Source organism: Rhyacophila brunnea, unplaced genomic scaffold (assembly GCF_057557595.1).
Source record: "Rhyacophila brunnea isolate RB1 unplaced genomic scaffold, BYU_Rbru_1.0 scaffold_6, whole genome shotgun sequence".
NCBI classification, from domain to species: domain Eukaryota; kingdom Metazoa; phylum Arthropoda; class Insecta; order Trichoptera; family Rhyacophilidae; genus Rhyacophila; species Rhyacophila brunnea.
In genome coordinates, this window is record NW_028233276.1 from 16,995,263 (window position 1) to 17,019,852 (window position 24,590).

Here is a 24,590-nt window from a genome sequence, read left to right on the forward strand (position 1 = left end):
TTTTGATTATTGTCGATATTTGACATATCCATAATTTCATTGTGCAATCAACATAAAAGTGGGTGTATTAAAAATATAAAAAATCGCTAAAAATACCCTTAATTTTACTTCGAACACCATTTGGAATAATATGCAACTGTAGATCGTCACATTGCCTTTAACTTTAGCGATAAGTAAGGGGCTCGCCAAAGATCCTAGCCTGGGTGCCCGCTTCGGGATGTGGGGGGCATGATCTAAGTACAGACGAAGGACCATCTTTTCTCACACCGTTCGGATGAAAAAGATGGGGTAGGTACCTATAATGTTTTTAACTGACCGGCTGACAAGTCTTGTCAGTTTAACGACAGTTGCCAAAATTGGCAGAACGGTTAGCTGCGCTAATAAATAACCTTCGAAATAAACAAAGTGTTAACGTAAGTGTAAACACTGTAAACGTTAAAATTTCCGGGCTTACGAAAGGTTCGTTTCTTTCAACATGAACGAAACAAATCAAATTAAACCATAGACAATATACATACAAATTGTAGTTGACCGGAAATGGTTTGAGATTTGACGTTTGGTTCAGTGTATCATTGAAAATCAAACCGTTCTCGGACCATCAGAAATGGTTTGACATGAAACGTCAAACCAATTCGGACGATCCATAGACTAATGGCAATCTGTCAAAGTGTTGATAAGCATTATTCGGCATTTATATATCGTGAGGTGTTCATATTAATATGTTAGATATTTACACCATAGGAGTTCACTTGAATTATATGTATTATAGATTAATAATCAATACCTATTATTCATAAGTAACCATACGCGAACAAGACGCCGCTTTTGGTGTTATTATCTCAAAATCCAGCACTATTTTCTATGCAAGTTCGATTTAATATCATTACTATAATTATTATGTCAGACAAAGAATTTATTTTCATTTTATTTATATTTTGTAACGGAGATTCTAAACTACAAACTGTGTTAAATCAACCCGGAATGATCTTTATATTACCTAACGAATTTAATATGTTCGATTGTCGTCTAAGTCACAATATCATACTGTCGACATGAACAAGTGGTCAATAATTATGAAAAGCTCTAATCAAAAGTAATTTTTAAAAACTCGTCATACCTATAAATCTTATAAATTAACTAAATGGCTACCTATTTATGAAGCATTCTTTATATTTTGTATATTTAAAATGAATGAATACAACAGTTTGTTAAATTTGTATTATTGTAGACCATGATAGGAGGTTAGAATTTCATAACAAGTTGACGTTTCAAATATGTTTCTGTTTTAGAGACTAATATATTATGAATTAATTTTAAGTACTGGCAACACTAATTAGTTGTCAGAAAAGCGTTTCCGTGGACATTCTACCAAACGGTTCCAAATCAAATAAATCCAACGGTGCCATTTGATTCGTTCAGTTCAGATTCAATGATACGAACTTATAATTATACCGTTCCGGTGGGTACTGTGTTGCCAATTTCAAAATCATTTTCAAAGTATCAAAGTAGCCCCTCGATTTCAATGTCGCCCCATTTGACGGTAATCATAAAAATAAATAAGAGATGATAAGGGACCATGCTAATTGTATGGAGGATACATTGTCAATTCCCTCCAATTTCGAAAGTGAAAACACGCAGTCACTTTGTTTCTTAGTATGGATTTTCGTCTGGATTCAGGACTTGGAGGTGGACAAATAACACACCGGAATTGTGGTGGAATCGACAAGATGTATTTACGTTAATATATACTAATGGTTACATTTTTTTCACAGTTACAATTTCTTTTATATGAAGCGCGAGTTAACGATGTTTACTGTTTGGCCGTCTGGCGCGTATTACCTGCCATCTTGTGTTTCGCTTTCAGCGAGAAGCGTTGTCGAAAAACGGCGACAATTGCGACGTTGCCGATATTTTTAAACGGCCGTGATTTACAGCATTGCCGGCTCTATTATTTTTTTTAATTTCGTAACTATTTGTCCTACTATTACTATTTGTCGATTTGGTATCGATTTGGGCCTCTCCAGATTCACAGAGACACCCCAAATGGAGAGCATTTGGGAATGTAGCAACATGTCTCCGATTTCTTCTGCATATTACAATATAGATTTTCCATAACTCCACTAGTCCTTATGTTGAATAGTATTTCTCTCATTGACTAAAGATTTTCATTGTTTCAAGCTTGCTAGCAACACCAGCAATCGTAACGCAGATAGAAACAGTGACGTCCCGTGGGGGTAGGCAGATTGAGCGTCGCTTGGGGGAGGCAGTTACTCGAAGGGCGGCAAATAGAGGAGAATCATAGAAATTGCTACCAAAACTTAGTACCTAATAACGAAATCAGCTCACCGGTTGGAAACAAAATGTATTAATTAACATACAAGGTTTAACAGGACTTTAATTTTTTGTCGGATTCGAGATAAGAAGCCACTGTGTTACCAACGAAAAAACCCACTTTTGGGCAAAAAATATTTATAAATTTTATTTTGTATGTTTTAGTGGTAAGTATATATTTTGTTCGTACCTAATGTAGCCATACAACACCTTTCTTAGATATTGGAGCTATTAAAGGATGATAAAAAATACTGTATAAGAAAATGGAGCGACATTTTGGCGCTGCCTAGGGCGGCATCTTGCCTAGGGACGTCACTGGATAGAAAAATTAAATAAATTGGCATATTCACTACTAAGTAGAGCATATGAGCTTCCACAGACGTGAGGAGATTAATAAACATTTGATTACAACATTTGTCCAATTCATGGGGGCCTTGTTCTGGATAAAATAACATGTACTTTTTACCAGAGACGGGATGTCGACCCATACTCATGGGTTCGGAGACATCTGCTCTATCATTGTTCTATTAAAATCTAAAAGTATCAAAGACACATTGAAAACATCACAAGATATTATCCCACTGTGGAGTAAATGGTAGAGTGCCTGTCTCTGAAACCGTCAGTGTAGGTTTAAAATCCACATCTAAAATAACAAAAAAATATCAAAATCACTTCATTAAATGAGGAATTAGAATTGAAGAATAATGTTTATCCACGTCGGCATGTCAGTCTTCTTGAAACTTCTTTCATGACATAGCTCCGCTGTTTACACCTTGTGGATAGTATTTACCAGCTTTTCAGTACGTCGACATGCGGTTGGTTTGAGGAATGACGGTGTCAAAATACCATTTGCATACCTGTGAGGGAGAAAAGACTGCTTCCAAAAAGTGGATCCACGGATTCATCAATTCCTGAAAAGTGGTCAGTGAAATGATCAAAGTCTTTCACTGCAACCTGCATAATTATCTCCAAGTCTCTGATGATTACCATTCTCGAAAAGAATATGTTAATGCCGATGTATCTGTAGAAAAAATTTGACCAATATCAAAATGAGCCATAGAATTTTATGTTTATCCTTATAATTATGGTAAGAATTTTGTGAATGGTATGGTGTAGATTGCTTAATCGATAATGCAGATTGGTTGACAGTCATTGAATAGATTCGAGTATCGATATTCTTTAAAAATATAATATATTTACTTATTAATATAATACTTTTTATACTGTGATATCAGAGCTTAGTTCTAAATTCGAGTACACGACGATTTATGATGGTATATCTATAGTGTATTTTTGATATTGATTTACTATTATTATAAGATATGTTTTTAGTTATATTTGCATAGGTTTGAGGCGTACACAATTTCTGACAGATCGTAAGGCACACGGGCCATTCATTCGTCAGCCTATAAGCACTAGGCGGTATAGTCATTAAAATGGAGCGGTTCTCGGCCAATGAGATTTTATATCACTATGATGTGGGTAAGCCCAAACTGAACGTGGACTCAGTACACTTTTCGTTTATAAGGCCATCTCTATGGGCACGGCAAAAAATAAAACTTCATTAGTTTCTGAAGTGTTTCAAAATATGTATATTTAATTTTTAGTAATTTATCCATAAACAAAGCATAATTAATATAGCTTACTTTTGTCCGGGATGTGAGTAATACAAACGAGAGACCATGTCTCTTAAGTGCTCCATCCGGAATATGACAGTCAGCATGTCTCCAAAGAATGGCCATGATGGTGTAGCCTTCACTCCATTGCGGGAGAAGTGGCCGCTGGTGTATGTTGAGACACACCAAAATAAGATGATTCCGGCGATGACACACAGAAGGATAACGCCCAGAATCATGATCTATCGAAGAAATAATAAATCAGGGATTACTTGAATAGTTATGGAAATAGTGACTGACAACTATTACTTATGGGCCTCGGCGCTAGTGTCGTAATGTGAGTATTGCGGAGATATTAGTTTTTCAATACACCGTACCTCAAGTTATAATTGTCGGTATATAGCCTTCCTAATTGTATAAAATACTGATTATATATAATGTATTATTTAAAACAAAATTATCAATTTCTGAATGCAGTTGAATAGTGGCATATTATGTGTGTATGAAGTTGTTTGTGTTTATGTGTGTTTCAATGCAGTTCAAGAACTCAATGGGTTGAGCAAATGGCTAATGATTATTTTTCCTAAAGAAAACATTTTGACTCTACCCTGGTCCATATGGCCAAAAACGGTAATTTAACTTCTTTGGTAAACCAATACCTCCGCAGTGACAGATTTTTTTGAAACAGAGAAGGCGGTTGCCTTGTTAATTTTCTTCCAAGGGGGGTCACTAAGACTACAGCAGGTCATGAGACTCAATGGAAGTAGAATAGTAGCAGTGAAACACCCAGGCTTTGAGAAGTGCTTCATTTACTGACATTGCTGAAATGTACAATATTGGTTGGCCGCCCATGGTTTAATACATGTAGGAATAAACTTAGCTTATTTAATAATATGTACTAGTAATTTAATAAATACTTACTTGATTTTTATTATAAAGAAAACCATTAAGTACAAAGTTGCTAGTACACATTTCTCAATAAAAACTACTTTTACGAAATATGTAGGTACTTACCTGTTTTAATTTTTACCATATTATTTTGTATGTATGCATTATACTTAAGCTGCCGTTTTCACTAATTGGACACTTCGTCGCTATAGGATTGGTTTGTCGAATATCCGTTTTTGTCGAAATCAACCTTTTAATGCAGTATGTTTTTCTGTATCTTAATAGACTAGAACCATCCTTTTCTTAAAATTACTTTGTAATGGTAATGAATACATCATTCATATGCTGTAAAAATAACAATTTAAATATCTCCATGTATTTAAATATAGGATTATGAAATTTGTTTTCCGTCTCCTGAACATTTGCTCTATTCGACAAACCAATCCTACAGCGACGACTTGTCTGGTTTTTGGGGTGGTGGATTACTGAGAGTGTGCAGTAATATTAATATCCATCCATAATATAAATATCCAATCCATCATTCCAGGGGTTTTCGATATACATGCCTTTTCCATTTGGTGCCAAAATATATAGATTTTTACTACCCCCCCCCACGCTTGATATTTTTTGAATAATATTAATACTTTCGACCGAAGTACTTGATGGAATTTGAATTTAAATTCTAATGGATTCAAGCTCTACTATTCCATTTAAGTCGTTTTTTGCGACCCGGGTTTCGCCGCTGGTGAGTGTACACGACGCCTGAAGATGCCGAAAGGCGAAACTCGGGTCGCAAAAAACGACTTAAATGGAATAGTACAGAGCTTGAATCCATTAGAATTGATATTTTTTGGTTAATTTATTTTAGATCTGAGAAAATTAATCGACGAGAGTATTTTTAAGCAAATACATATTTATTTATGTATATTTATCAGTATAATGGTATTTATTATAAAGATTATACAGACATAATATTATCTAGATAAGGTAGCTACCTACCTACATAATATAAAACAGAAAAAAAAATATTTGGATACCTAATCAAGATTTTTAATAATTTTAATTTAAAATTTACTTAACAATTTCAAAACCTATGGAAAAAGTTACATGAGGTACTTACTTCTAAAATATCAAGGTCTTTATATTTGACAGCTCATTGTTTTGAAAAAAAATGTTGGAGGTTAGATTTAATGGGTGAGTTTTTAATAATCTCTTGTTTTTTATACAAAAAGCAGTAGGTCCTATTTTTTAAGTTGATGCACCTATTTGTGATCCATGTGATATACCTACATTATTATATGATTACCTACCTTTTATGAAAGTTTCAAACAAATGTCAAATCGCGGTCAAACAACAAACTTATTTTCTCAATGTACAGTGTTGCCTTGTGAGGAAAATTATTTGTATTTGACTGACAGTACTGCCAACCCTATGGTTATTACAGTACAATACCTTTGTACAATTTACTATAATTTATATTTCAGGAAAAATATGAAATAGTAAGTTATGTTACTATAATTTTACACAAATATGCCAAAATATGTACTCTTAAAGGATGCAATATTAAAACCTTTAAGTCGTTAAAATTAGACTTGTAATACTATAACCACCTGAGGGTGAGCATCCCATCAGTAGTTACAGATAATAAGCTGCAAACCTGGTGTGTGGAGCCTTCCAGAGACGCTGGAAAGTATTTAAAATTGACTATTAAGCAATTTTAATTTAATGTGCTGATGCACGTTTACAATGACTGATTAGTACCTACATATATGCTTTGGTGGCTGCTTCTTCAGACTATAGCACGATTTTTAATGTTTTATAATGCTCTTCCACTAACTTTATTTCGACCATTGATATTGTATAATATTATATCAGCTACAGGATACACATTCCATACAAATTTGATCAAAAAATTGGTACTATTTCCAGAAAAGTTTAATCTGACAAAAATCTGTAAAAATCACCTTTATTGCAATGTATGTACTGTCCAACAAGAAGATTTAGGCAAAAGCTGGAAGGCGCTGTCGTCGACTAAATAGGGGGGGGGCTTGTTAGTTTATAATGGAAGTGCGGTTAAAATGGGAGGAGCTTGTTAGTTCACAGTTTTAACACATAGCCAAGAAGAATGTGTTGGACAGTAGAGTTCAGTTTTTAATACTTCTTTGTTATTCAAATTATGTATATATAAGATGAACATCTGCGCATCTATTCTGTGCCGATATCGAACGGGTTCAGTTTTGGATACCAGTAATGAATGAAAACCTATATTTTTATCTGAGCTTAAAGCTTGATGAATTTTGGTTTCATTTAGTTCAGTCAAATACATTACCATGTTCACTCTTAAACGGAGCATATGGGCCTCTGCATAGTGGCAACCTTGCGAAACTGGGTTTAAGGCAGAAATTATAATAAAACCCGAATATTATACTCCGTTTACACGTGCATGGATGTACTGTGCACAGTAAGAAAATCTATGGGGAAATATTATGTATTATCCAGCAGTTGGCAAGATTGCGTAAACAAACAAGATTGGGAGATTCCAAATTGTGATGATTTATTGCGCGCAGTAAGATTATTTTCGATCTGCGTAGTAGAGCGATAGGGGAGAACATGCCGGTAAAAAAACAAATTACTCATTTCGAGCTTCGATTTTCAATACGACCTGTCAGATAGTAGTATAAAATGACAACCTCGCATCTTGCTTACTCTTGAAGAATGAGATTGGAGACACAGTCAGCACTTTTATGTGTAAACAGTTATTGTGATGACACTTTAAAATAAGCACAATTGCCGACAGTAATTCCATGCATGTGTACAGGCGCTATAAAGTAAGTAATACTAAATGTGGTATTTTTTTTAAATTTATTTGTGTCACCCAACAGGATCAATCACAGAGAATAAGTATAATTATAATATAGAATAAAATAATATGTGATTGTCCCAATAAGAGGCGGACACAGAAAGCATAATAAATGAAATTAAATTAGGTGAAATATTAGGTACAACTTACTGTAAAGAATTATTGAAAATGGTTAAAAAAACAAAGAAAGTATATCTCTACAGAAGACAGGTAATATAAAATATGGTAAGTATGGTAAATAAGGGTAGCTATGTTTGGTTTGATCAAAATAATGCTAAAATAAAACACTGTAAGTAATGTGACTAAGTAAATATTTATAATTAACCAAGCCTTTTGTAAAAACATACAAAATAATAATTATAGATAGGTACTTCATTACAATAAAATATTATCATAGACTAAAAAATATACCTAGTTTTATTAATAATTATAAATTTGTCATTCATTTCGAATTTTTTTGCATCTACATAATATCGTCACTGGCCAAGCCAATTAATAATTGTCGTAACCCTCAAATATCAACTTGTTCAGAAAGTGAAAAAAACTGTGAGCATTGGATTTAATAATTATTTTATTACAAATTGAGAATTTTCTTTTATTGATACACCAGAAGCTTACGTTTAGAGGGTTATAGCATTTGGCTGAAATATTTTTTATTAAGTTACAAACGGCTTAAAAAATAGTTTTGAATTATTTTGATATGAAATATTTTTTTGGGGTTTATGATACTTGGCCAGTTCATGTAAGAGTATGCAATAAGTGTATTGCCATCAAAATGTCACTTCGTTTAAAAGCGAGGGTTACGACAATTGACCTGAAGAGTGACGATTTATTATATATTTCCATAGATGAAAATATTAACTGAATTGGCGTTTACAGGTTAGAACTCCATCATACAAATAATATAATATATTGTATAGTATAAAAAGTTAATAGGTAGGTACCTACGTACCTACCTATCCTTATCTAATATTCCTATGTAATAATATTTTCTTTGGTAGATATTATGTAATAATTTGTCAATTATTAGATATGGATATCTTTTTATTGAGGTAGACAGCATCTTAAATTAATAAACAATAATATTATATTTACAATATGTTTAAAAACAATTATTATGGCTACATCATTATAGCATTACATTGAGCTACTTTACGAGCTGTTTGTTGGCGAATTTAAAAGCGGGCGATTCAGCTACTGTGATTGTGATGATGACACACAAAACTTTCCATTCGCTGAGAAGCCACAAGTCAGCGACTATTTAGACAGAACGTAGTTCGTTTATTTACCGGGAGGTTGCTACTACGCTCTACTGCGCAGACGCAGTAGGCCCACACGCCGGCGTGTAGTGTGTAAAGTTGACCGGCTTTCAACTTTTCTCGGTAGATTGTTTACAATCTGCTTGTTAGCTTGTTCGATTATGACACTGGGCGACTTTACAGGCAGATTGTAAATTCGCCTACAAGCAGCTCATAAAGTAGCTCAATGTAATTGACGCATAACAGTGTATTTTTAAATATTTTATCTGGTCTACTAATTTTTATACAAACTGAAGAATTAGGTAGGCATTCATTGTTTGTTGCATAAAATAATGGCACTTATGACAAACTGAAACTCGCTTCAACGATTTTCATAGAAGGTTCCATCTTTGGTGTATATATTTTGTGTCAATCCTGCTTTTATAATAAAATTGTTTTGATCTATAAGTAAATCCATAAAAATGAATAACTGTTTTAATAATAGGTTATATGAAAAACTTAGAAAACATTTGTTTTTGCTTAAAAGTGTCAGATTGAGAATCACTGGGTTTGGGGACAGCTTTGGTTAAATGTCAACTACAGTATAAAAATTGATTTTTTAAAAATAAATAAAAAAAAATTATACTGAAATTGTTCACTGAAAATGTAGAGGGATTATATCAATAAACTTTCCCTAAACATCGTTTAATTAAATTTGTTGAGAATTTAATGGTTTGAGTCGTATAGTATTGCCATGTTCCAGGAATCGTCATAATTAGTGGAATCATGCACCTTTTTACTCACTCACATATTATTATGAAGTTTAGAGCGTGAGTGAAACAAAAGTATAATGATACGTCGCAACGTAACGTTTTTGCAATGCAGAACAAAATGAATGTTATTTTTTTCAGTTTATTGTGATGTGAAATTACTGTTATTTTATATATTTTGTTTATTTTGTTTTTTTACCATTTTCATACTTTAAATTACATTTTTTTCAAATCTCCCCCAGTGGGTCTATTTTATACACAAGGCGGTTATCGTCAGTAAATTATCATACTTACCTAGTGAGGCAGTTAATTGTTAAAATAAGTTAACCGTCTAAACTGTCAAAAATTGCAATGTTTTAAAAGCCCCTTTCTTGGCTGTGTTAATTTTTAGAGCGAGATAGACAGTTTTGATAGTTTAGACGGCTAACTTGTTGCAACAATAAATTATTATAATACCTCAATACATAATAATAAACTGCCATTGATAGCCTTCTTGCGTATAGAATAGACCCACTGTTAAATTTCGGTTATCACGACCAATCCCACCACGGTTTAAAGGGGGTGGAGTCTTACCCGTATTTATATCACTTTAAATAGGTAATAATATTATATTTCTGTAAATCGTTTGTCAACATTGTTTTTGTTGGTGGATTTCAAAAGTTATGGAACATTTACATAGGTTTTTTAAATTTCAATTTTTGTTATTAGACATATATTATGTTTAATAATATGACTGTCCAAAAATAAGGAGGTCATATATTCATAAAATAAAAGAATAAATACAATCTGTCAATTTCATAGTGTTTGTGAAAATTTCTAAATCTGGTAATAAATCACATTAAATGATAATCGTGGGTATCTATTTAATTTCCGGCAATGACTCTTGGCTTTAATCCGATCCAGAATCCATTTTCAGCAGTCATGTTGAATGTAGACTTGGAGATTTTCAGCGGAATTTGGGTCTTCGAGATGACAGTGAAGTCGAACTTGGCCAACATATGGAATATCACAGCTTTCATCTCCATTAAAGCAAAGCGAGAGGCTTCAAAAAAATAAAGAAAGACAATGTCATAAATTCATATATATTTTGAATCCTCTGAGAATATCCTGCGATTAAACAAAAAAAAGACAGATTTTCAGACTGATTGATATGACAGAGTTAAAAAAACATCTTTTTTATACGACACTACCTTACATTTGACTCTTGATTTACAGGGGTCATGTAAAATGGTGAAAAATAAACTTTTATTCAGGGCTCTAAATTGATCGGAACGCACCGGAGCACCGTTCCGGTCCATAAAATCTCCAAAATTATCGCTCCGTCTCGTGGATATATTAATTTGACCGTCTGAGCTAGATATGTCATATAATAAAAAAATCTAACAGACTTATTTTCATAAAATACATATACAATTAGATAACAACGTTAATATTTTCATAAAAATATCGAGCGCTCCGGTTCGTAAAATTTTCCATTTCGAGCGCTGCTTTTATTATAATAATTGCTTGCAATATCTACTTGTATATTTAGAAAATATATGTATTTTAATTAAATTTTCTATTTTTGACAGCCTCACTAAATAGTGCTATGAACCGCTATGATTATTATAATACATTTACTATTGTAGAAAGTGTTGAAAAAAACCTTTTTCTATAGAGGTCTAAATGTATGAAATTGAAGTAAAATGGATCTCTGGTCGAATTATTAACTTGGTTACTTACGGTTTACTACACATTGCAGGTTCATTTGAACATTAATTCTACTATGATATTTCTCTTTAATTTTATATTCACCCGATTAATTAATTACATAAGTACATGGTTCTATGTGCATATATTGCCAAAATAAGACTTGAGCTACACTTAAATAATTCATAGGTTTGAATAGTGTATAATTAAAATCAACTTTAATTTGACATTTTTTCACGCATCTCACATAATATTACCATATTAAAGCAGACATTAGCTATAGGTATATCTGTGGAAAGATACTACTTTGTCAATTTTATGTAGGCAGCCAAAACCAGTATGTACCTATATTGATCATGAGATTATGTAAACAAAGCAACATACTTCAAACTAGATTGAAAGTCTCCATTTTGTTTGTAGGGTTGCCAATATAAAAAGAAAATAATGTATTTGTTACCAATACAGCCACACGTTTATAATAAAATTGTTTGATTCGAAAATCGAATAGCCTTCAAAATTCCTGATACGGTATGCGTAATAGGCTTAGTCTAGAGTATAAATTCTTTTTTAAGAAAAATATTATGATAATTGCGTGGGTTTGGATTACTAGGGAAGCGATTATCTATTCTGATAAATCGAAATTCAATTGTAATTTTAACGAAAAATATATTTCTTTTGCTTACCTATACAATTTCTCGGACCCAATCCAAAAGGCATGTACGTGAACGGCTGAATAGATCCTTTGTTCTCATCGGAGAATCTTTCCGGGTCGAATTTATCCGGATTTGGGAAATATTTCGGGTCACTGTGGATAGCGTAAACTGGTATCGAAATTCCTTCACCAGCTGCAATCTGTAGGAGATGAAATGACATTAACACAAACGCATCATACTCGGATGATTGCACACATAGACAGGTTTACAACCTTATTAACAACAACTATTATTATGTATCCTAAAATAACATTTGAGCAGTCGGATCAGAGTGTTCCCTTCGAATAATCTTAGCTTAAATAAGTTACACTAGTGGATTTTTTGTTCTCTCCTGAACAACTGCATCAAATACAAAGTGATAATAATCATGAGATTAAAATATAACTAAGTTTTTCACTTGCAATTTGCCACAGAATAGGTAACGCCGGATTTGAGTAGATTCTTTAAGAAGTTTGGCTACCTACCTGGCTACCTACCGAAGAATGACTTTGGCTGGCTTTAGGTGGCTTATATTGAAGTGCACAAAAACTAGACTTATTCTGAGGTCTATATTATGATGTTCTTAGAATCGAACATGGTAAAAAAAATAAGTTTCTGGGTATACAGAAAGTAGGCGAAAACCAAGAGTAAAAACATGAATTATACCGTGTATCCTTTGTGATCTGCTGTCTGATCTGAGTCGGTTGGTGGAGGTAAAGTGTAGGATTTGACGCATTTTCTATCACTGGTAACAACTGGAGACCACAATCTCAATGTTTCTACAATTAAAAAAATCTATTAAACCATCCGTATAGGATAGAGTAGTGATCCATGACAGAGATTCAGCGAGGCCCTGGGTTTCTGCAAGAATTCGAATATATTTTTAGTAGGTAATGGAGTAAAAAATAGTTTATCATGACCTATTTTTAAACAATGAAGTATTTTTAAGTATCTTGACTAGAGATAGCATGTCAAAGAAGTATTTACCTAAAAAGAGTTTTACTTAGTAGAGGAAATTTTGTAGCAAATATGTATGAAGGAATAAAAATTGATAAACTGATTGGCGAGTAATGAGTGTTACTACTTACTATGTACATTTTGTTTTGTTTCTCTAAAATCATTTAAAATATCTACGTTAACGTTGCAGTTATGTGTTAATTAATTTTTTATGACTGCACGCCATTTAATGCCGTTTTTATGTATGGATGCTTCCTATATCTGGCTGTCATCTACATTTCCTATAGCGGAAGAGTCGACAGGTGAGCAGGGGTCGAACACAGCGTTTCGTGGTTAATGTTGGCACAAACGCTAAGTGTTAAGGTAACTCGTATATCTGAAGTATAGGAAATAAATATTGTTTTCCAAAAGAATTAGTTGATTATTATTTACTGGATACAGCCAGTGATGTTCACAGAGCATAATTATATGTCTTCCTCTTATAGTGATATTCCCTAGCGGAGGTCAGCCACCGCCCACCAATGCTTATCATTGATCTTTCCTTGGATGACAAGTTGGGGAATGTTGTACTTTATCCTCTCATAACATGGCCAAGGTACTGTAATTTTCTAGTTTTGATACTACGCAGAACATCTCGGTACTTTCCTATTCAATTGAGAACTTTAACATTCGTCATCCCAGTCAGTCCAATTAATTTTGAGAATGCGTATATAGATACAGCTACATTTCAAAAGCTTCAACTCTCCGTGATATTTCTTGGTTTAGCGTCCATACTTCCATACCATAGAAAAGAATTGAGAAAACATAACAACGCACCATACACAGTATCAGACTTAGGTTAAGCTCTCGATTGCTAAGGAGGCGTCTCATTTTGAGAAAGGCACTCCTTGCGATCTCAATTCTAGTTTTTATTTCCTAAGACTGGTCCCATTTCTCATTGACCCATATTCTTAAATATTATTATAATTGGTCACATGTTCAATTACAGATAGGTAGATCGTGCATTATTTAGGAGTAGTACGGCATAATGTATTAGTGTAGTGGGTAAAAATTTTAATAAGCGAGTATTCTTAATATATCTATGTGTCCAAAACTATTGGATATGCCAATAAACACAAACTTGATAATACTGTGCTGTATTTTTGTTATGTTACAATGCAATTTTTTGACAAAAGTAAAATGGATAGTATGTAGTAGAAGTAGGCAGTGATGTTTTACTGCCAACTGGATTGTTCAATTTTTTATTCTATGTTCCTTGCTGCTACATGAATTTAGCTCCTAAGTAAAACTCTCTCTATTTAATTTTTAAAAAATAGGACATGTTAACCGATTTTTGTTGTAATTACTAAGTTCATACTTCTTCATTGACTTTTGCGAAATTTTATGAAACCCAGTTAGGAATCATTGAATCAAATTGTATGTAGAGAGAAAACTGTATTCAGTTACCCACCTGATACTACCATGTCCATGTATTTCATATTCTGTAGATCATTGTAGTGTACATGGCCGTTGTTTCTTAAAGCGACTTCATCAATTTCTTCTTGAAGCTTCTCTTGAATATCAGGATTCATGGTAAGCTCATGCGCTATGAAGCATAGAACAGAAGATGAGGTGTCGAAGCCAGCAAAGAAGAATATAAAGGCCTGGCCAACTAATTCATCGTCAGTCCATTCTGTAAAGATATAATATAAGTTTTGAATATATTTAATCACAGCTTGCCAGATACTTTTTCTTTTCTGACGTTTCTTTCCTGCGTTGAACCTTCACCGCCTTAATGAGACTGCCCTGTCCTTCACTCTCATTCTCCAAACGATTACTCATAGCAAGTCTCTCTGTCCACCGAAGTTATAGTTTTCTGTGCTCTGTTTTCATTGTACATAGTTCACTAAATGTGTGTGGCGTTTCATCGGAGCTAGATCATCCATATATGTCACACGTCCACATGTGTCTGGCAGATGATAGGTTTTGATAAATCTGATGATGTTGGGCTTATCAAAGAGGTTGAATGATGAAGGCATAGGCCAGGCATAGCACTGTTGAAGAGTGACATTTGGAAGGTAGGCTGTGAAATCCAAAAATAGAGTGCACAATTTATATATATTTTTATATAAAAATATATTTAATAAAGGTACACATAATTTGTTTTTTATTCTAAAATTAAGTATGACTTAAAGGGGTAGAATTTTATTTTAATTACATAATTTTTGGAAGCATGATGTTCAACTGATATTTTAGAAATTTAGCTATAACCTTTGGAAATATACTACCTCATCAATGTTATATTGTAGGCAACCAAAAGCAATAAATACATTAACCATTATTTTAAACATGAATAATCATGTAAAACACTGAGAAATGCATGTGTAGATTATGTAAATAAAGCAACATACTACAATTCAGAACACAAGCCACCATTTTGTTTTTGGGGCTGCCAATAGAAGAAGAAAATAATGAACTTATTACCAATACAACCACATGTATAATTTGTTTGATTCAAAAATCGAAATGCTTTCAAAAATCCTAATTTTTAAATGCTAATATGCATTATCCTTCTGTGTAGACTCTAAATTCTTTGATTCATCCCATTATTTATATTGAATATGAAAAGAAAAATCTCACATACGGTCTATTGGATAATCAGTAACCTGTATTTTTGTTTGTGACATTAATTGTCGCTTAAAATTATTTATTCCTAAACTCGTCTTGCCATTATTTATAAAATTAATATGTAACACAACTTACGGCGTTTTACAGTTTCCTTTCCAACAGAAGACTCTTCAACCGTAGCGAAGCCATCATTAGCATCCTTAGAATCTGATTCCACGTCACACTTCAGAGACCCTTTCTTCGCTTCCATGAGGAGCTGAATCATGTCAGGTCTCAAGATTTTTCCTTCCTCCCTCGCTTTCATGCTGTCACACACCAGGTGTCTAAAGAAATTGGTCACTTTATCTGCAAACACCTTTAGCCCTATCATCTGAAAACGGATCATCACTATCATGCCAATAATGAAATTGGTTTAATGCCTGTAATCGTAATGTTTAATTACTAGATACAAGTAAGCGCATCATATTTTTTAAGTAATAATGATTTTAGTACATGTGATAAGTCTATTTTTTTTCTCCAGCACATAATAACTTGTTTCAGGTAGATCCAGATTAGTCATACGTTATTTTCATTTTTGTCATATCAGATAGTCATTGTTTATGTAATCTATACTGTACAACAGTGGCGAAGGGTGGAGGTAGACTGTTAAGATCAGCCATAAATAGTGCATACTAAACTTTGGTAGTCTTACAGGCGGTGTTGGTTAGTTTTGAAAATTCAATTAAACCCTGTGAAACCAAGCCAGTTAATTTAACTTCTAAATAATTCCTGAAAAAAACAGGTACCTATTGCCTTTCCACTTTTATCAGCTACTTTATGACTTTAAGCCAGCATTCTTTTAAAAACTGAAAGCAATAAAATATGATATTAAAACCCTTGATGAAAAAGCAATGCAAATAAGAGATTTATACAAATAAAAATTAATTGATTTTATTTAATTTTGTATCGTGGGGGCCTCAAAATCATTATGTCCGTCGGGCCTTCACCACCCTAAATGCACCACTGGTGGAGGTAGACTGTGGGGATTCGACATAAATAGCGCATACTAAACTTTGTCAGTCATACTTTTTTGTTTTCATTGAACTAAGAATACAAATTGCAGCTGGTTTTTAAAATTCGATTAAACCATGCCTAACCAAACCATAATAGATAACAAATATTCTCCTATCTATAAAATACATAAAATTATGTATAATTAAATGGCATAATTTTAGATATTTTGTAGATAGAAGAATATTTTTATATAATATCTAATAAGTATGATTTGCTTTAGGCAGGGTTTAATTGAATTAAAAACCAACCAGTGCCATCTGCAATTTATATTCTTAGTTCTATGAAAACAAATAGGTATGACTGACAAAATTTAGTTTACACTATTTCTGTCCACAGCCCACCTTCACCCTTCGCCACTGAGTATTTTACTGAGTAAATTGGTCTTTTATTATTATTATTCTTTAGAATTGTTTTCTATTTGTACAGATTAGATAACTATGACAGTTTCCATATTAAAACAGAAAACAAATACAGTATAACCCCTATTTTACGTTTTTTAAGGGACTGAAAAAAAAACCTAATTGGAGGGAAAATGTAAAAGGGGGTGAGATACCCGGGATTCCAGCGGCTAGCTCAGGTGTCCATCGAACCCCGGATTCACAAAAAAAGATATTTTAAATTGAGGAGAAATTAAATGAACCACGTCTGTCTCGTGCGTAACTTGGTAATCTTCTTATATTTTACATTTTCTTTACACGTTTACATATTTTGTTTTAACAATAAGTTTCGCAGGTCCGTACATGTTGGAAAAGGGAAGCTCACTAACTTTTTTTTTTCCAAATTTCGCGTACCCACGCCGTCCAGCAAAAAGGACTCTCGTGATTGGCCAAATTTTATCGCGTGATGCTTTTGATTTGACGAATCATGAAGACCACCCCGGCGCAGGCGCGTGAAATTCGAACGTTGCCGGCAAGCGCGGCAAAATTTATTATATTTGAATAAGTACTTATATTTAATCTTAAAATTATCTCTTTCATCCATCATCATTTATACTTTTTAAATTAAATTACATTTATCTTAATTACACCTCCGCCCAATATGTGATTTTCACACACCGGACGAAGGCCTTTACTTATGAATAAGAAAAATTACGTAGTTGAGCAAGGAATCAGATTAGATGTTTTATGAAGCCGTTTCTAGAGGTCAGGGTTACGTTTCGACTTATGACTAATAAATGATTATTTTACACCGGGAGAAGCCCGCCTGTAACAGGGGGTATTGAAAAAAAGAACATTTAAATTTTATGTTTCTAAAAAATAACGTTTTATTAAAAAACAATATTCAATTAAAATTTTTATTGAAATTTTTTTTATTTTTTATTAAAAAAAATCATGTATATTAGTTTGTTGCATTTTTGTTATGTAATTCTCACCTTACGCCGTTCGAATGTCACGACCCAATCATTCATTGTCAAGCGCGCGTAACTCGCATATTTTGAATATTTCCGATGTAAATCGCGGGGAAAGAAAAACGTAAATGCGGGTATTAAATGTACTGAAATATATCGGGACTGAAAAAAATACACGCAATTGCCGGGAAAACGTGAATTCCGGGCACGTAAAAACGAGGTTATAATGTAATTAAAAAAATCATGGGTATTGAGTATGATAAACATGGGTAATGTCTAAATGCTTTCCTTCTTGTTCTATGGAAATGTCAGTTGTTAAAAGTTTCTTACCTTTGCGAATTTAGGAGCTATCAGGAAGAGAAAAAATTTCATCCCTTTTAGTCCCGTGAAATCTGTAGCTTCATTTCCCATCTCGTAGAACTGATTGTTCCTCTCCGAAAGTGAGTCCACTTTCACCCCAAACGCTGAAGATGCGATGACATCGTTTGCGTATCGCCTAAATGCATCCTTCAGCTCCACTTCAATATGGCCTAGCTCTGGAAAATAGAATGTGATACATAAGAATAAAATTTTAAAATAAAAGCAACATAGATCCAGCGATACCTCACCCTCTTGGGTACACCTTGAAGAGGATTGATGGCAGGCACACGAGAGAGACAGGACAAGGATTCATATTGTTGAATTGAAAACATAGATAATATAAAGCAACTGCGCAGCTCACAGTTATTGTGTTACTAATTATTATAATTTACAGATTTTTTGAGAACATTTTATATGGTTGACAATAGTTATTATGTTTTTACTGGAATAAGGGTTACATCAAAGGGTTACATGAAATTTGTACGTATGCAGTTCTTCGTGGAACACTTATTCGTGTGCCGCAGTACGTGAAACATGAGTTCGTGCAACATTTAATCAAATGACGAGTTCTTCGTTGAACATTTCACCGTGGAATACATTTCACCGTGGAATACGTATTCTACAACATGTGGCGCTAGTTTTCTCTTCCAATTAGATTCAATACGAATTTTATGAGATGTCTTTATTGGTTTTAAATAATTTAATGTTGAAACTACATAAATAATATACCTATACGATGTGATTGTATTTATAATCTACTTACCTACCTATTTTCTAATGTGTGTTTCTTGTATTACGATGGTTTTATTACGTATTTTTAAGTGTTTTATTTAGACATTAATATTGCAACTTACAGAAATAGCAATATTTTGTTGTTTTGGTGTGGACAATGGACTAGTTGATTTGAAACCTTTTGTAAGTATGAATTATTGAAAATAAAAAGATGGCAATACCTACCTTTTTTAATTTAAAAAATAAATGTATATAGGTACATAGGTATATGTAAATGCTGTTGTTTAATTCATTTAGGATATTATTGATTTTTATAGATATGTACGTAGTACCTACTTTAATTTTAAATATATGTGCCCGAGTTGGGGGAGCGGTCGTTTATGAAGAGTGGGTTAGTTCGATCCCGCGGATGTACAAAAATACACGTTGTTTTTTTAAATGTGTCTATTGTGTAACTTTTTTGTAAATGGATATTATAGAAAATACGAACGTGTTAATAGCTGCATACTTTAATTTAAAAATAAATGTACCTACTTATATAGATGACTGCATTTATTGAATTCATTTTGGATATGATTGATCTTTGCAACTTTAAAGATAGGTACTACTACGTAGGTACTTTAACTTTTGCATATCCTGATAATACAGCCATGGCATCCGACTTGGCAGAGCGGTTCCATATAGAAAGTGGGTTCAATCCTGTGACTGAATAAAAAATACATGTTGTTTTTTAAATGTGTGTTAATCCAACGTGAGACCAAGATTGGCTAACAAGTAACAACCGTTATTCGTAAAAAGGTTTTTAATATAATCTCCATTCTATGGAGCCAATTTATGTTCCGGATTGCAGAAAAAATATTAATTACCTATTCTACACTCGTATAATACACTCCGTTTCATTATAGGTTATTTTTGTTATAGTAAGGTAGGTACGTAATAATGTTGGCTTTTTATTAATACTTATTAATTTTTAGATTTGATCAGAACTCCGGATATTAGGTATCTATGTTACAGTGGCCAAATGTTTTTTGTGCACTAGAAGCACGTGAAAGTTAAAGGACCTACCTACACAATAAACTGCAAAATACAACGGATTTGTAATTGATTTATTTCAAGATTTTTTAATTATATTTAGGATATGTTGGTAGGTACTGCGTACTTTATACATATATGTATAAATATAAAAACCTTTTTATTTCTTACAAACAAAAAAAGTAAATGACAGTGAATTGACTATATCTAATGTATAGCCTATGATTATATCTATGATTGTATTATCTACTTATTATCTACTTTATATAATATTAATTAAGTATTATTATTTTTATATTTTTTGTATAATACATATATATATATTAAGATACTTAAGTACTTACTTTATATATTATAAAGATCAATAATATCATAAATGAATTAAATCTATATACCTAGGTAAAAACATTTATTTTTTAAATAAATTAGGTATTGCCATCTTTGTATTTTCAATAATACCTACTTACAATAAGTTTTAATTCAATTAGTCCACTCAGATTATAATAATCTTATTAAAACATTTGAAACCATTGTGTGTTAATACAGCGTAAAGACCCAATGGGTTGGGCGAATGGCTAACAAGTGACAACATTCTTCGTAAAAAGTTTATTTGGTACTGTTCGGTTATTCGGAATACAGCGGAAAACGCATTTTGAAAATAGCCGATAAACTGGATTATTTGTTAGTTTGGGTTAGTTTAGGTTAGGTTAGGTTAGGTTTGGTTAGGTTAACCTAACAAATAATCCAGTTTATCGGCTATTTTCAAAATGCGTTTTCCGCTGTACTCCGTATAACCGAACAGTACCAGCCAGGTACATACTGTATTCTGTTTACTAAGTATTCACACATACATGATTTATAAATAATATGTAATGTTTAATACGCTTACGTTATAGGTTCAGCGCTCGAAATGGAATATTTTACGAACCGGAGCGCTCAATATTTTATGAAAATGTTAACATAGTTATCTAATTGCTTGTGTATTTTTTAAAAATAAGTGTGTTATGCCGTGTCCACATTGGCAACAAGTTGCTGGCAACCTCATTAAATTTCGATTAAAATAATTTTTGGTCAAACAAATTTTGATAATTATCGTGAAATTTAATGAGGTTACCAGTGTGGACAAAACTTTTAGATTTTTACGTTAAATGGCAAATTTAGCTCACTGCCAAATTAATATGTCCACGAGACGGAGCGATAATTTTGGTGATTTTATGAACCGGAACGGCGCTCCGGTGCGTTCCGGTCCATTTCGAGCCCTGTATAGGTTACTTTTGTTACAGTTGCATAATAGTGCATTTTAAATATCTATAGGTCATACCACAGAACTGATTACTAAGATAGAAATGCTAAAGCCAGTCACCATCGACCCAGAATTTGAAGCCAGCAACGCAAGAAATACTAAGCCCGTTTAGTGTCTTCGAATATTGCCAATATTGAATGCGCGTTTCATTTATGTTAGAAACTTTAATGCATATTATGATATTGTTGTTTTTTTTATAATTTGATAATTTAATAAAACGCATTTTTTGTAGTAGTTATTCCACTTTTAATTAGGACCTGTTTCGTCCGCCTCAGATGGACATTTTCAACTGAGTACATTTTTTTAAAACCATATTTATCAAACAAATTCCAAAACGACAGAAATAATATAATAACAATGCAGTTCCACCATGAATTGACAGTTAACAAATTAAAACATATTATGATACTTACGTAATGTAAATAACATATTCTTTATCACGTGGTAAATAGTAGCATTGTAGTCTATTTCAAAAATGTATGTTTTGAAACACACGTTTGTTCCGTAGCCATGACAATCTTTATCTATCTACACTTCTGATGCCTTCTTAATTTCCTGCATTATGATGGAGTACACAAGTTAAGTTATTATAAAAATAATATAAAATGTACGTTCATAGATAAAACGGAAATAGATTTAAATTAGCATTAGGCATATTTGTAATTTCAGTTAACTTATCTGTACATATATATATATATACCTGTCTAAATTGTGAAATAAACATTAGGTACTTACCTAAATAGTATTGTTGTGTTATAGGTATTTAAATTAATGATATACTTACTTAATATTTTCTCATCAATACTAAACTTGATAGTTAATACCATTAATGTGCATTACGTAGGTATTACCATAGACAAATATACTATGTATATGGTTATTACTTATAAATAGCTCCCATTATCAATACAAAATATCAATAAACATAGTAACATAATATAATATTATTTATTTACAATATATAATGAAATTTTAAATATTCATGTAAAAATATAATACTTACTTAAAAGTACGTAATAAAACCATTATAATACAAGGGACACAGCAGAAAATAGGTAGATAAGTATATTATAATTACAACCATATCGTACGTAATAATGTTTTTTTTTTAATAATATTAATTTCTAAAACGGTCTTTTTTGTGCACACAATAATGAACAAGGGAACTCTCGAGAAAGGGCCAACCCAATAAATTGACCATAATACAAAAAAAAATTACCATCTGGACACATTTGTCTTGAATGAATGTATTGTTTAGTTTAGTCAGTGTCACTTACTAGATTCCACCAAAATAAAACGGATTTGTAATTAGGTAATGCATCATTTCAAAACACTTACTACATTTCGTTATTGGTTTTTTAATTATATTTAGGACATGTTTCCCACAGTAAACTGAATGTATTATTAAATAAATACATAGGTATTATAAAAATTATAATAAACCATTTTTTTTTTCAACCAATAAGACCCTAGATTTGAGAATGTAACATTCTATATATTGATTGACACACTAGAAATAATCACTTGACACGACACCAGTGGCGCACCCAGGATTTAATATTGGGGGGGGGGCAAGGAGGAAAATGTAAATCAGTCCCATAGGATCTATTTCTTCTTCACAGCCTAATTTCTCGTTTATGGGTCTTTTGTCTATTGCGCTCGGTGTACCTACACCATGGTCCCCACATCCTGAAACGGGCCCTCAGGCTACGATATTAGATTAAAGGCAGTGTTAAATACTACATTAACGTTCTTCAAATTGTGTTTCAGTTCAAATTAAGGGTACTTATACAGTGAATTATTGGCGATTTTTAATACATCTACTTTAATGGAGCTGTCTCGACAGTATCGAGTATCAACACATTATAATCAAAAACTATATTGCACAATTATATAAATAATTGAAAATGTTCATGACCATGAAGTATATAAGCGCCGCAGGCGACTTTTTTTACTATTAACGCTAATTTATGATGTGTGTTTATCTCACTTATCTGGTCAACCCGACACGCCGGGCCCCCCACAGCCCGGGCCCTCAGGCTAGAGCTCTGTCAGCCCTCCCCAGCCATGACCGACACTACTCCGGAATTCGGGTGGACATCGAGAATTTTTGACATTTCCATTAGGGATTGTGTTTCTAAAAAAACCTGACATTAGTGTTTCAAAATTTTTGTGTTAAAAATTAAAATCTAAGAAATTTTTCTAAAAAGGGTGCTGGAGAATTATTACAAATCATTTTTTTGCCGTGTCTTTATTTGTCTAAGCCCAAAGGTATAGTTTATTGGCTTTCAATTTCAATGTTTAAAATCATTCTGATAATTTTCATTTTTGGGGGGTGCCAGGGCCCCTTGCCCCCCCCCCCCTGGTTGCGCCACTGCACGACACATTGGGTCTTTACGCTGGATTGATCGATCCCACTTCTTGATAGACGACCACTTTACCAACTCAGCCACCATGGGTGTATTAATAGTTTTACTTATTACTTATAAGTACAATACATAATAAACGGTACTGAAATGATACCAATATCTCAGGATTATAGGTTAACCTATAATATCCATGTGTGAATTGTGGAATAAACACTAACTACTTATTTTTGTGTTTTATTTTAATTAACTACCTAATAAAATGTTTTCCTAATTCCAACCAATAAATAGCTGTTTTTATAGTTACCATTAAGTGCACTTCATAATATTAAGTACTTAATACTTACACGATAATATCTATATTACACAAGGAATTATAAATCTGGATCTTGGTAAAATAAGTGTCAATATCAAAATTTGCCAATACTAAGTTAAGTGTTGAAAAGTTCTTAAAAATGTTCAAAAATTGCTTTATTTTTTGGTCTTTTCCAAATTATTTACTTGTATTAAAAACAACATAAAAATCTATCGTGCATATTATTATTTAAATTATCAATTAATGACTTTGAAAGGCATTAAAGAATCGTTTGTACTGGAAAAAATGACATATCGACATAACCACTTCTTTTACGAAGGTAAAGAAATATAATATTATTTACTTACAATTTTGAAGTAAATAATGCTATTTTGGTATCATATAATAATCATGTAAAATTATAACACTTAAACCATCGGAGTATATGGGAAA

General features: G+C 32.5%; 3 protein-coding genes across 4 annotated transcripts in view; 1 reads left to right on the plus strand and 2 right to left on the minus strand.

Moving 5' to 3' along the window:
- Nucleotides 1-937: 937 nt before the first annotated feature.
- LOC147065311 (cytochrome P450 9e2-like) lies at nt 938-6,236 on the minus strand. 2 transcript variants are annotated; one of them, XR_015071740.1, is made up of 5 exons: nt 6,146-6,236; nt 3,978-4,189; nt 3,189-3,352; nt 2,682-2,974; nt 1,711-2,559 (listed from the first exon to the last, which is right to left on the minus strand). XR_015071740.1 is itself a non-coding variant. In XM_085956476.1 (4 exons), the coding sequence occupies exons 2-4, from the start codon at nt 4,184-4,186 to the stop codon at nt 2,895-2,897; spliced, it is 453 nt and encodes a 150-aa protein (XP_085812602.1). In that variant the 5' UTR covers nt 4,187-4,189; nt 6,146-6,236; the 3' UTR covers nt 938-2,894. The 2 variants fall into 2 exon arrangements, 1 of the variants encoding a protein (XP_085812602.1); XM_085956476.1 differs by having other exon boundaries at nt 938-2,974.
- Nucleotides 6,237-7,510: 1,274 nt separating this feature from the next.
- LOC147065312 (uncharacterized) overlaps nt 7,511-24,590 on the plus strand; it is a 58,207-nt gene continuing 41,127 nt past the window's right edge. The window contains exon 1 of the mRNA XM_085956917.1: nt 7,511-7,663. Coding sequence (XP_085813043.1) covers nt 7,640-7,663 — 24 coding nt within the window. The 5' untranslated portion in view covers nt 7,511-7,639. The remainder of the gene's footprint in view (nt 7,664-24,590) is intronic.
- Nucleotides 9,192-22,708, minus strand: LOC147065313 (cytochrome P450 9e2-like). The gene is made up of 7 exons (XM_085956918.1): nt 22,696-22,708; nt 18,380-18,585; nt 15,784-16,018; nt 14,492-14,713; nt 12,751-12,863; nt 12,076-12,244; nt 9,192-10,745 (listed from the first exon to the last, which is right to left on the minus strand). Exons 1-7 carry the CDS (start codon nt 22,706-22,708, stop codon nt 10,567-10,569), a joined length of 1,137 nt encoding a protein of 378 aa, XP_085813044.1. The 3' UTR covers nt 9,192-10,566.